This window comes from Halichoeres trimaculatus, unplaced genomic scaffold, assembly GCF_033239565.1.
Source record: "Halichoeres trimaculatus isolate MK-OKI-2021-1 unplaced genomic scaffold, fHalTri1.1 fHalTri1_scaffold_16, whole genome shotgun sequence".
NCBI classification, from domain to species: Eukaryota; Metazoa; Chordata; class Actinopteri; order Labriformes; family Labridae; genus Halichoeres; species Halichoeres trimaculatus.
Window position 1 is genome coordinate 24,158,388 of NW_027437194.1, and position 14,762 is coordinate 24,173,149.

Here is a 14,762-nt window from a genome sequence, read left to right on the forward strand (position 1 = left end):
GAGGAAGAAGATGGATGTCCACCTTTAAGTCTGGTTTGCCTAATGAAAAGCAATGTTTAATAAATGATTGTGAACTGTGATGGTTAGTTTTTTATCATGATGATTTATGCTCATTTGTTCATTTCCTGAGGATTTCAGTATTATTAGTTACTGGATGTTTTTAAGATGATTGATTGACAGCTCTGTTGACTAATGCAGGCTGCTGCAGCGCTGTGCACACCGGATTATCAGAGTTAAGGAAACAGGGAGAGAGAACGTATCAAGCTCTGACACACGAGTCATTGAACTCTCAGTAACCCTGAGTGTCTGCCTCAAATTTATACGAGAATCTGTTCAGCTGTGGACTGAACCGACCCGAGGGATTTTCGACGTTTCATTTGGAAGTTAAATGTGTGTTTTGATTAGACAAAGAGATGCAACATCATTCCCCCAGCCCCCCCCTGCCAGATCGCTTCTGAGCATCCCCTGGATCCACCAGAGCCCACGATAGGAGGAGTTGGAGGAGTGTGAGGTCCAGATTTTTAGATTAAATTTGCTTTCTAATTTTTCAGCTATTAAAAGGCAGCATGAGACAGTTTCATGTTGTGCTGATAGTGGTGCCCTCTCTGGGAGTTTTTCTGGGATGAGACTACATTAGCGACTCATTGTTGATGATTATTGTCATCCTATTCCTAATCCAATTATTCTTTGCTCAACTTTTATCACCCTACAGTGATGAGTCAATGTTTTTATTTGCTAAATTACCTCATCAACTCTAAGAGTTAAACTTTGAAAATTTGGATTTGTAGCTATTAGTTAGCTAACAGTGTTCTGTGTCTTGATTAATGTCTGAATAAAGTAGATATGAACATCATTTAAGTCCACAAAGGGCTGTAAAGCATTCACACACTGGTTTATACACCTGTTTATAGACATTTAGCTCTTCAAGAAAGAAACACCATGGTTGTATGGTTCTGCATCTGAAACAGAATATTTTTGCTAATCTTGATCCAGTATTGGCCATACACTACAAAAACATATCAAGTGTTTTTGTCTTACTTCAAGTAAAAATTGCTGAGTTATACTCAACATGACAAACATTCAACTCATCAGTCCAAATGTCTTGTTTCAAGTTATTTAAAGACAAAAATGAGGTCTGAATTGATTGTGAAAAGTAAAAAAAAAGTCTGCCAATGGAACAAGAAAAATTTGTGAATAAAATTTTCTTAATACATAAACTTTTCTCTTGTTCCATTGGCAGATTTTTTTTTATAACTTGTTACAAGCAATTCAGACCTCATTTTGTCTTTAAATAACTTAAAACGAAAGACGTTTCTACTGAAAATAAGATAAAAACATGATAACATTTCAGTTATTTGTAGTGTAAAGATGAAACATTAATGATGCTTTTTCCAACAGGAGCTAAAAATTCCAAGAACTAGGTCTTTCACATACTGAATGGTTCCTGTGGCCCATTGTTGTGTGTGTTTCCATCCGGGCCTGAAGTCATGTGATGATTATACAAGTACAAATACAAGTAACAGTAATTGCACCACATCTCTAACCAATGGCCTAAATTTGTGTATGGACCATATAGAAGAGTCTGTACCAGTCGCAAATGATGGCTAAAATGTCCAAACAATATTAAGGTTGAAGGAAAACAAATGCATCTCTTGTGGCACAAAAAGGGTCTTTGAGACGATTGGTTTTTTGATTGGCTTAGCTCCCTGTAGGCTGTTGAAGTTGTTTTGCTTGCAGGTTTCGCCAATGCCGGAAGGAGGTCCGCCCTGTTCTTGTGCGCTCATGTCTGAGGATGTTGGGTAGGTCATCTGAGTAAAATAGTCCCCCCTCGACAACTTCTCATGAATGCAAAATATTGTTTCCAACCATTTTCTCTCTTTTAATGCCAACCAAGTCATCACTTTCACTTTACCAAGAGAAGTTGTATAAAGTTAACATTGAACCAATATTGTATTGTTGTTGTGTACAATATGCACAATGGCAGAATGAGAGGGCTATGTCCCTTTCAATGACAAAATCAAAGCTATGCCTGTGTCCCTTTAGAAGGCGAAGACAGTCTAACATCATCATGTGTAGCACCACAGTTAGCCTGTTTGACTCATGCAGCCTGTGCTGGTTTTGATCGTGCTTTATTGCACTGCAGATGAATTTATTGAATCAACCCTTGAAAGCAGACAAGAACTGGTGGCAGAGAATATTCAAAAAGCTGTTTTCACCCTTTTTAAAACATCCTTGACCCGTGTTTTGGCTTAAAGAGCAAGATCATCATTGAACACTTATCTGATGAGGAGATTTGGACATTTGAATCAAAAATTAAACTTGAATTCATTCCCGAGGACTTCTTCTGTGTTTCAAAAGTTGTTGTAAACTGGATATCCACTCACATGTTCAGCTGAAGGTCTTCAGTTCACAGGGTCACTCTTTAGACTGTAACACCAGGAGCTGACAAAGACACATTCACACTTTCAGGCTCAAAGAAGATCATTGTTTAGGAGTTATTAAACCAAGTTCGTCACAGACGGGGGAAATAAAAACTGTGGCTGCTCCACCAATCAGAAACCAGTTTGAAGTTCAGAGTGAGGGACAGGTATAAACTCAGTGCAAACCGTCCTGAAAACCAATTCCAGATAAATAACTAATCTGAGTGCTGTGAATTTCATTTTACTGAGAGGTCATTCAGAGGTCGTCAGTGTTTTAAAATCAGCTCAAAGCTCCTCAGTGTGTCTCTTAGTGTGCCACTGTTTCAGTGTTTCTGATTGTTTCTGTGGATTTTTCTGTCAGCAGAGGAAAAAAGGCAAAACAGAGAATAAAATGCAAAGCAGTAATGAAACAAGCCATGAGGGGCTCTTTTCCTGCATTTTACTGTAAATTTATGAACTGACAAGCTACTATTAAGACCCAGCCAGTAAACTGGAAACTGTCCCTCATGCACACATTCAGGATGAGGAAATGTGCGAAGCTGAATGTGGGCCAGATGAATAATCGCACATCTCACCAAACAGATGGGGATACAGTAACACTGACAAAACGGATTAGCAGGGTGAAGTCGTATCCGATGGCCAATTGCTCATCATCTCGTGCTCAATCCGCCCTAAATCACCTCTGAGACAGAACTGTGACCCACGGCTCCCCTCTGCATATGGCCTGACTGAGGCATAAAAAGCAATGTGTGGTAATTTAGTGGCCCACGGATTCCTAAACCTGCCCCATTAGCGCTGCAGCGGACATGAAGGATCTCCATGACATAGCTCATCCCCGCCGGGCGGCTGGGGAGAAATGATGGAGTCAAACTCTGGCGGTACAAAAGTGCAAGCTTTAATGGGGAGGAAACTGTGAGGGAGACGGAGCGAGGAGAAGGGGAAGAGACAAAGACATAGGGGGAGAAAGACCTCCATCTCACATTATATTACTAATTCCAGAGATTAGGTTTTGAGTGAGCATCCTTCCTAAGATAAAGGGCTCATTATTTCTCTCTGACAGAGACGGGTCACACAGTTACATTTTCTTAGAGAACATCTCCTCTCTTTCCTCCCTCTCTCTGAAGTCGCCTGTCTTTCTGCGTCTGTCTCCTCCTTCTCTTCTTTATTCTCCTTTCCGATGGCATACAGCTCCCATCAGTGACACTCTTTTGATAGCTTCCTATTGTGCAACACGGCTGCTGGCAAATTACATCTGTGTAAATGTCACACAGAGTGAAGGGACCAGGCTGGGAGAAAGCCACGGGCCCTCCAAGGTCACACAAACTCCACCACTCGGGGGTCACTCAGCCTGGATGAGGTCCCCAAAGCTTCTTGATGAGGTTAGTTAAATATTAAAAGAGCATCTTAGATATGTCGGCCGTGCTGCTGCTGTGCCGGATAATGGATGGAGGGTGTTTGCATTGAAGTCGGATGTCTGAACAAGTCTCTGTGAGACTGGGGAGCAGCTCTGCAGGGCAGGGTTGAAGGACTTCTCAGAGGTGTGATTTTACTGAGTGAGCTATTTGTGGGGAAAAAGCTCCCAGCAGCATCACAACGAGAGCCCTACACTGTATTTATAGACATGGAGTCTTGAATCTTTCAGAAAGTACACACTTGGTAGGTTTTGACCTCACACTGAGGTTTCAGAATGGACCAGCTACATTAACTGTGGAGCAGGATCTGATGAAAAACTGATGAAAAGATGGTCTTTAAATGTAGTTACATAAGCAGCGCAGGAATTTATATCTGACTAGAATAACCTTCTGATGTCGAGACTGACAAATTACCGTAAAGTCTGGAATATAAGCTGTAGGGAAAAGGTTATAAGTGCATTCCTGGATTTTCCACTAAGCAGGTTCCAGGGATCAAAGAAACTGACCCTAAATGATACAGTCAATATTTGTTAGAATTCAAGTGTTTTTGGCCCTTTCCTGATTTTTTTTTTTTACAAGTGTTTGCAGACATGCAAGGCTATTGAGTTATCAGTATGAGGAGACTGTAAAGATCAGTGTATTGGATTTCCTCACTCATGTTATGTTTCTTCTGGCTGTTTATCCTCCTCTCCCTCCCATCAGGATGGAGTCACCTTTTAACCCTTTTCCTCTCCTTCTCTTGAAATCAGTGCAGAAGCGTTTTTCTGCTTTTAATGAGGAATCTTGAAGCCTGATAACATTCAGCTCCTCTGAAGATCAACAGATAAAAAGGACTGTGTGGCCTCAAGGGGAAGTCAAAACGATCAGGGGGTTATGGGGACCTTCTGTGCACAAGTCTGCATGTGAGAAGACCCGGAATACAAGGTCTAATTTTCACCTGCTATTCAGTGAAATAAATGTTCCTCATTTAAATGAAAAGTGTGTTCATTCCCTGCTCAGAAGTTTGCAGAGTTGTGGATGAAAAGAAGGGCAAAATGCTGAAGTTGCCTTGCCAACAGGAAAGCTGAAAAAGCCCCCTGAAGTTCGCCATTAGAGCAAATCTAATTTTTTAATCTAATCAGCTGCATTTTTCAGACATAATGTAGAATCTTAATCTATTAGGTATTACCTATATGTTACATTTTACAGTCTGTTGAGCTGCCCGTTTGCCTCCAACTCTCTGCCATGTACACATGATCGGCCCTTATCCATGGTCCTGAAACGTGATTAAGCCACTTCCCACATCCCAGGTGTGACTGTCACAGAAAATTAAATGCTTTGCGTTAAAGATGAATGCTCAATTGTTCAAAAAGTAATGGAGTCTAGTTTTAACTTAAAAAAGAATGAGCTTGTTGATTACTTGTGGTTTTTTTTTCATAATTTGAAACACCCCCCCTCTATATATTTTGACAAATCCCACTCTGTGGAAATGTTTTTGTTAACTCTGCATGTGTTGCATGAAGAATTTCCGATGGAGTCGTGTTGTGAGATGTTTTCTTTTTTGGTAGCCCTTGTCCATGAAAAAATGAGCAGGCTTAGACAGTTCGCAGGTTAAGCCAACTCTGAACCAGCACCAGGGCCACTTGAGTGGAAAAGAGGTAGATGTATACAGCAATGTGCGGTTTCTGTGCAGATGTGTAGCTCTTTCTAGTATTATTTGTATCCCAAACCTACCAGCTCCCCAAGTGTTGGTTTGTAACAGTTTATGTTTATTTTATACGGAACAGACCAACCTATTAAGACTTGCTCCAGACCCCTGTGCTGTCCCTTGATGTTTTAAAGTGAAGACTTTTTTCAGCCAAACCGGCACTCCACAAAGTTCAGTTATTTCCTTATTCAGCACAGAACTCAGAATAATAATGAAGTGACTATTTCAAAGCTACACCCTCTCTTTCCCACAAAACAAAACAATCTGTTAATTTTGAAAAGACTTATGTACGTACATAAAATGGACTAACTGTTGCACAGAAGGAGTGTTCTTTTGCCATTTATCAGAAGTACTACATTATTTTTTTTGATTATGGGAAAATAATCTTATCTAAAGGTAGGGTATTAAGGATTTTTCTGAAGAAAATAGAATGTCAACTTTTACAGGAATAATCCTGCTCAGTCATCTCCTACGGGCCTTTTTACATGTGTGTCAGTGTCTGTGAATGTGTCTACCACAACCCCCTCCTCAGCCTGCATGTTGTTTTGGTTGTATTAGGATGTTTCTGGTAAAGAGTAATCAAAATAACGTCAGTCAATCACAGAGCACTCAGTAGGCAAGTGACTTTTGGTTGAGGATCGTAAGAGGAAGCTAATCAGAGCAGCTATGATAGCGGACGTAGCACTGAGAAAGAAAAACACAACCAATGTAAAACGAAACGCCAAACAGATGAGGCTTTTTTCTTAACAAGGGTGAAAACTTGTCTCAACTGTGGCTCACTTTCAGGAAATTGGGGAGCAGCACATGATGAAGAGCTCAAGTATCTGTGATTAGCTTGTGCTAACATGTCTAGTCTGGCTGCCGCAGGTGGTTGCTGGGCAAGTGAGTATGTTCACATAGTCATGGTTGGAGGCTGTGCATATGTGTTTCCGCTGGCACTGATCCAAGAAGGAGGAACCCAGTTTGAATGTTGTGTTTACTAACAAGTCACGGAAATTCCTGCAGACCCTACCGTCAAGAAGAATAATCTGTTTGGCTGACAGTATTTTTCCACATTCATGCATATTTAAAATGTGTTTTTGGAGCCACAAGAACCTTTGAAATCCCAGAGATGCTTCACAAAGTTAACTAACTAACTGAATTTTATCATTCAACCTGTTTGACCACAAGGTAAAATCAGGTCTAAATGCCAATTGCTAAAGCTGAAACTTCAGCATGCCAGAAAAGATATTTTGTCGCACAGTTTTGATAGATTAGCCATTTTTGTGGTGCAAGGTGGACAGAAATGATTACTGTGTTGATATTTCTTCAAGGTAATTTTGCAGCAGTTGATTAAAACCCATTCATTTCAACACATTTCTGTATTTTTCATGCAATTTTTTATTTCCTTAATGGATAAAAACATCTTTGATTGAAGCAAAACCAGAATTTAGAGCATGTTTGACAAGTCAGTAATCAGCATGCAATCTTTCATGAGACCTTGGTGTAAATTATTATCTTTTTGTAATCTTTTTACTTGAATATATATGTATTTGTGGCTGATCTCCTCCTCCTGTCAAAATTAAGATATCAATAAATCCATGATTCATACTTATTTGTAAATTCATCAGTCCTTCAGAAAATAGAGAACATGTGGAGGTTGTTTGAGCTCCGGTTACATCGCTCCTTTCAGAAATGTGCTGTTGTTATAAAACCCTTCCAGTCAATTCTTAACCGTTCTTATATTTCACAAACAGATGCCAATAATAAGCGACAAAAACAAATAAAAAAACTGCAGCAATGAGCAGAATGATCAAACATGTTTGTCTTTTCTTCTGGCTGTCGTGTAAATTGTGTTTGTTGTGTTGAAAAATTCATTAACATCTGCACAGCGTTGAAAGGAATTCACAGATTCATGAAAGAGGAATGCTTTAAAATACCATTATCATCTTATCAAGTGGAAAAAGAAATGAATGTTTCACTGACTAATAGCAGTCATTTGCATTTGCCCTGACATTTCCTTTGGATGTATGACAGCATGAGGTAAAGCTTGAAAGGCTGAATTTTTATGCAGAATGACGAATCTGAGCTGGCAACCCTGAAATCGGCTCCGTGCTCGCATGACTTCTCTGCAGGATGAAAATGTTCATCAAAGAAAGTTGCAGCAGCCTCATGGCCGCGTGTTGATATTCTGGGCGTCTGGTCAAAGCTGTGTTTGGACTTGTTAACATTCAGTGTTGGTGTCACAGCAGAGGACCCAAACCTGATAATTACAGCTGAAGGTAAATAGAAGCTCTCACCTCCCATTTGTTGTCCTGTATTTGTCTCTTTAGCCGAATGGTCCAGTTGTCCGGAGCCACCTCGGCACAGTGAGCGATGGTCATGGCTATGGGGCAGGACAGGTCGAGGCCGGGTGGGCCGTACGTGACGGCGGGACTCAGAAAGATCTCTGGACCGTCCTCTGACACAGCGCTGCACACACAGGAGGAGGAGAGGCTCATATTAAAACCATAAACCTGCTGATGGAGCAAATTTCTGCTTTCATGAGCAACAACTAAACATACAATGACTTTTAGGTGTTTGAAGGAATAAACAGGGTGATGAGGCAGGAGCCAGCATGTTTAAACAGCAGCTAATGTGTCAGACACAAAGCTCAGAGTTCACGCAAACTCTGATATGATGCCACCTTTTTGTATGTTAGGCTGAAAATGAGTCACCACTTCTTTGTCAAACAGAAACTGAAAGGATAAATGGAAGTGAAAATTCAGAGAGGAATTGGGAATGTTAAAATAAAACATTTCATCACCCACTGGCAACACCTCTAACCAGGAGGTGTAACTGTACACCAACATCTTGATACTGTAAGTTCTCAGTACAGAAAAGGGGAAAAACAGAAAAAGACTCTTTGTAAGGAGAGTGGAGGATCCTGGAACAATAAGAAGAACTCTGAAAAGGTTAAAGTTAAAGGACAACTTCATGCTGATGACTGCAATGATGACTGCAATGAAAGCCACAAACTGGAGGACAGGTCTGAAATTTCTTTTTCTTTATTTGGAACTTCAAGTTTTAAACACCTGGTTAGGCGTGTGGGTCTTAACAGATTCTTCTCTTACACTTTGAATAAACCATTAAAGGCTAATTGGTAAAATCCATAAAAAATCATAAAAATAAAACAAAAATAAAAAAATGATGCAAAAAAAAAAATCAAAAAGGCTTTGAGTAAATTTCAAAATTATTGTTTTACCTCTACTTTTATTTTGTTCTAATATATGTTTGTATCTTAGTGTTGTCTGTTTTCTGTGTTGGTGAGCCAAAGTCAATTACCCACTTTGATGGACAATAAAGGATTATTCTATTCTATTCTATTCTATTCTATTCTATTCTATTCTATTCTATTCTATTCTATTCTATTCTATTCTATCTAAATTTTTTGATAAATGTGAATAATTACAGCTTTATTTTGAGTTTATCTTTGTTCTTAACAAAGGATCAAGCAAAAAAAATTATTAAAGAAGGGGCACTGGCTGTTTTTTTTTTATTTTTTATCTTGGTCTGTCCCTCTGTTGCCCCTGAAATATCTCTGCATGGTTTACAGCCAACAAAAATACATCCTTTTTTATCTTACTGGTGTTTAATAAAACTCTTATTTCAGCCTCTGCTTGAAACGCTCTGTTTTAGCTTCTGTCTCTTTAAGACTCCCAGCTTCTCAAGCCCCCTTCCCTCTGATTGGCTAACTCTCTAGAGGCCTGTCAAGGGTGGAGCTATGAGTTATCACAGTGTTTGAGGCTTGCACGGGATCCTTGTATGTTGACCACAACATTTCAGCAAGTCTGGTGAAGATCTCATGAAAATCTGGTGCAGTTTTTAGAACTGATTGATTTGATCAGATTAAGGGATTTCTACAAGATATGAATAAGTAATAATAGTAGAGAGTATATAAGGTTTGAAAATCTGTAGGTTTAAAATGGATCAGAGTACCCCACTTTAAGCATAAGACATGTGTTTATTTTTAAATCCCCGCTGAGGTTTCAGTTCAGTAAAACAACTGACCGTTTGTACATTCCTTGTATAAGTTTCTAATCCAAGCCCTCTATAAGTTTAAAACCATCTCTTTAATATCTTTCATCTGCACTTTGATGCAGTCACAAACCAGTGCCTTTTAGGACGATATTAAAATGAAGACATAAACACGGCTGCTAATGAATCACTGCTTTAAATGGGTGCTCGTGTAGCAGAGTGTGACCCTTGCCTTGGAACAAAGTAAACTCAAATCCTGGGACACTCATAATGAATCAATCCCTGACTAGCTGACACACAGACACACAGATACGGGAAGATTAAAGCACCAAGACTAATGGACAGTGGGGCTAGGGAGGACAGGCTCTAGCACACAGCGTGTAAGCTCGGCGGGTCGATGGAGCTTATGAAGCCTGCTCTGGCCGGCCCGGTGACAGATTAGCTGGGCCAAGCTGCTCTTGGCCGGGGGCCCAATCTTGGCTGGAAGCCCTGAAGACTGAGAGCAATCAATGGGACCACCATCAGTCATGCAGTTGGCCCGGCTGGACACCCCACACACACAGGACACAATATTGGTGGTGTTGTCACCGGGGCAGCGTGGATATTTCTCAGTATCATTAATACAGCTGCAGCAGGGACAAACTGTGACATGATGCATCACAAACGTGCAAAGTGGAGCCACACGTGTACGCACACAGGCATGGGAGACACCCGCAGAGTGAGAAAGCGTGGAAAGTGGGATTTTTATAGCTTCCACTTCTCATGTTGACACATAAAAACTGAACCCGCTCACTTCATACATGACTGAGTCAAAGGCTGTGTTCAGAGGTGGACCCCATACAACAGACCAGACCCTTTAAAGTGTTAAAAAAAAGAGCAGAGGCAAAATTAATATCCTAAAGGCCATGTAAATATTTAATACTTTTGTTTGAGTAATTCTGTTACACTTTTGTCAATTGCAGATATGATGAGACAAAAGATCATCTGCAAAGAGTCAAAGAGTTGATAAAAAAAAAATCATAAAAGTAATTTATTTTTACAAAGTTTAAAGCTCCTGTGAGGACTTTTCATCTGTTGAGGAAACAGACTGATATCAATACTAATCTTTTTCTATTACCCTGTTAGAGTAAAACAAACTATAAACACAAAGACTGACATTGTCTATTAAGTTGTTGTGAAGTCAAAAACTGAGGTGAGATGGTAGGTGTCAATTTCGTCTAAACATCCTTTAAAAAAAATTCCTGAGGCAAAGATTTTCAGTAAGTGATACATTTCATAGTTAGAGTAAACTGGCTTAGAGTATTCTTCTACAAGACAAAAAATCTAAGCAGTAAGTGGTGCCATGTTTGTTCACAGGGGGCAAAAGTCATCACCCTAATGATGATCCTCTTCTCATTCATGATTTGGTTTTTGGCAAAAATTTGTTTTATTTTGAAATTCACTTGGCGTTTTTTTTGCTCAATCTACTTTTAGTAAATGGACACAAATGGATAGAAACCTATCAGTTTCGGTGTATCTTGGCTGTTATTCTCAATGCCACAAAGAGCGCTGGCATATTTTGCAGGTTTGTACAGTTGCTGTCAGATGTCAGCTGTTGTGCAAAAGCTACAACACAACAAAAGTACAGCCACAACGTAAGTTAAGAGGACAGCTATCCTAACAGGCACAGAAAAGTTGTGAAAGTAAGTAAATGATTGATTTTCTTTTTTTTTTTTACCTTCAGCTATGATAAATATTGCTTTAATGCTAATGTTACTGATTCATAAAACTAAATAAAAGATGATGTATTTTTACAGTAAATAAAAAATATATAAGTACTATGAAGGATATTACAAGGTGAAACCCCTAAAAAACTTTATTTATCATAGATGAAGTTAAAAAAAGAAAAGTATTTACTTACCTTCACAGCTATTCTGTGTCCACTGGGACTAACCAGTCTCTTTTAACTTCTGTTGTGGCTGTACTTTGGTTGTGTTTTATCTTTTGCTTTTGTGATGTTGCTTTTTTGCTTTTGTGTTGTTGCTTTTTTGCATTTGTGTTTTTGCTTTTGCATTCCTGTTCCGCACATCAGTTGTTTAAATGTTGTTTATTCACTGATAAAAAATTGAATTCACTACTGAAAAGTCTTATGCAGCATTAAAGCTCCTGTGAGTAAGACTGAAATGCCTTTTATATGATCTACATTAGTAAACAACATGATAAGCTGCAATAATAGTTGTTTTTTTACACAGTCATTCTTATTTATTTATTTTTTTATGGCGTTTCCTACCAAGTCTGCCAGAGCATATTTTTACATTGTCACATGCTTTAGTGTCATGTTTTCATACAAGACTTTTGCTATACGTCAGGGTTATAAAGGGTTAACACATGCAACTGTTGTTTGAGGCTCTTGGTGTCAGATGGGGAGATTTACAGGTTTATTTTCTGATCACAAAATTTTTATTTTGAGGTGTCCCAATTTGTCCACAGGGGGCGCCAAAATTGGAAGGAGCTGAAATCCTCACACAAGCTCTAAAAATGGAACACAGCTTCTTCATGGACAGATCATAGATGTTTTTAAGTCTCACCTTAATTAACAGTAGAAAAAGCTGGGTTCGAGTCTTTCATTTCAACATTTTAAAGACAGAAATTTCAAGAAAAAAATCTGGTTAGGATGACCTTAAAGAATATACTTCTTATTATTATTTTATTTTTCTGGCACTGATCCTCAAAGTTTTGATTTTTTAACTCCATATTTTCACCAAGTCCTTGAAAGTCAAAATATAAAATAAAAAAAAAAAACCAAAGCGTTCAACAAGTTTTGTTTCATTTGAATCCAAAGGAAAACTTTCTAAGAGTTTCCATTTGGGCATTTTTCACCAGTGGGGAGAATTTTTTATAAAACAGAGCAGTATGAAGGTGAGGTGTAATGCTTGTGTGTGTTTGTGTGTAGATCGCGGTGTTACAAAGCAACACAGTGTTGATGTTTGAGTTGTGTTAACTTTACAGGCTCTGCTGCTGAGTTTTGTGTGATTCTTTATTAAGCAGTTACCAGCAACACTAAACAATTAACAGAGGTTATGATCTGCTGTCTAAAAATAAAATCACACATTCAGACAGCTCCGTGGCCCCGCAGCTGCACCTTTGTGCTAATCAGCCCCCCGGCTCAGAGGAAACCAAGGTTACCTGCTGCTGACGCTATGCTAATTAGCTCCATTTCCTGCAAGCAAAGATTAAAGGCTGTTTTTTAGCATCTCTGATTGTGCTTGTGAGAACAAAGAAGTGTCACTCCACAATAAAAGCTAATGTGTAGATAACTGGTAATTGGGTTCAATGGTTAAGTCTTATAATTGTGGTGTTCCCACACACCTCCCTCTATTTTTCACACAATAATGTTTAGAGTGACATATAAAGAGCATCTTGACGCTGCCTCATTAGTTATCAATAGGCTGTTTCAAACACACACAGACACAGCAAATGAGGACTCAGTCGTTTAGAGCTGAGTCAGAATTTTAAGGTACAGGATACAAACACAAAAAATGAAATTAAAAACATAACCAGGAAAAAAAAAAAACCATTTAATCCAGCCTAAGCAACTTCAAGTGGAAAAGCAGAAAACTGAAGGTCCTCAAGTGTCCACTTGAGGCTGTCTGCAAAGGCAAAGGAGCCTCCTTCAGAGCTCGTATTTAAATGAACATTTTGTGAATAAAGTCACAGAATCAGAGAAGTGACAGAGTTCACAGACAGATGAATGTTTTGTTGCTGTTTGTCAGGAAGATAGAGATCTGCCTGAGCTCTACCCCCCCTTGGTTCCTTCATTGCCCCAATGCTAAATTGACCCATCTCTCCTGGTTAATGTTGTCCTTAGGAAACCAATGGGTCACATCACTGAGAGTAGATGTATGGTTACTGTAGTCTATGGCCTCACCATTAAGTTCAACAATGGAGAGTTACTTTTCTTAGTTAATTGATGCTAAAGTTAGCATTTAAAACTAGTCAATACTAATAATTTATCTTCTTTGGTGTGGTATCTCTTGTACTTCTTAGAGAAGCTGATGTAGGGGTCACATCTAACTACACATTAAAACATTGCAGAACTTAAGCCCTGTGATTGGTCTGTAGAGCCGGACTGTGTTTTCTATGCACAACATTTCTGTACAAGGGCCATAAGTTTCCTCCCCCCCTTGACTCCTCTCTATCCTGTCTTGTAAAAGTTGATGTATGATTAACAGCAACATGTAACAGTTTAAAAGAATTAGCTTAAAATCCAAAAACAGATGATCTGATATTCATGTAGACCACACTGCCATCATGTGTTTTGGAGGAGTATTGCAGGGTGACACAAGGACATAGATACAGAAGTATGTAGACGTCAGGACTGGTTAAAGGACCATGAACCAGGATCGAAACCAGCTACAACTTTACTGGTTGATAGGTTGCAGCAACCTGTATAAACTTGTCGATAGCAGAAGCTTCACCCTGAAAAAAAAACAAACACTTTTATCAAGTCGTCTGTTACTTAAAATGGGGCAGAAATTTTCGAAACACACTTCATGTTTTACTGGAAACACACAAATCAAGTTCGCGGCACCATAAACTGATTGGTAAATGTTATTCTTTGGTCACTCAACTTTAAAATTCAAAAAATTCCCATTTGATACGGGTTAATCTGACCTGTTTTTGTAACAGCTAAAAGTGCCCCCTGCTGGGCAATAACCCCTTAACCATCCTCTGAAATGCCAAAACGCCTGTGAGAGGTATACCTTTATTAGATTAGATGCTGTTCTTGAACTTTTGGTGTGCATACAAAAGCTTGGTCACTCTGTAGTGACCAGTAGGTTAAATGAGGTCTCAATCAAATGGACAATAATGTTGACACTGTAGTATTTGCATCTGAAACACCTAGCAGAATCTACTAGGCTTTATGTTCAAATCAAAGTCAAAACCTCCAGCGGGCAGACAACAGCTGGTTAATGGGAGTGCAATGGGACACTTAGACATAGACATAGACAGGACATTTAGAAGCTAGTGTAAAAATATAAAAGTGTTGATGTTTGGATCAGTAAATAAACTGGGGCTAGCTTGTAGATTTGCACATCCAGTTTAAGTGCTGGATTTAAAGCTTTCCTAAAATTTAGAAATTAAAAAATTATCAATAAAAACATAAAGTGTTTGCTTGTTTTTCAAGTTCTTCCCAAAGATGGTGAAACAAAATAGACATGAAAGAGGGGGATAAAAAATATTATAGAGGGTATAAGTCTACAGTAT

General features: G+C 39.0%; 1 protein-coding gene across 1 annotated transcript in view; it reads right to left on the reverse strand.

The window, feature by feature from the left end:
• The window catches only part of LOC141805927 (netrin receptor UNC5D-like), a 334,456-nt gene that overhangs the window by 25,166 nt on the left and 294,528 nt on the right, over positions 1-14,762 (reverse strand). Inside the window, exon 13 of the mRNA XM_074691174.1 lies at positions 7,799-7,970. Coding sequence (XP_074547275.1) covers positions 7,799-7,970 — 172 coding nt within the window. The remainder of the gene's footprint in view (positions 1-7,798; positions 7,971-14,762) is intronic.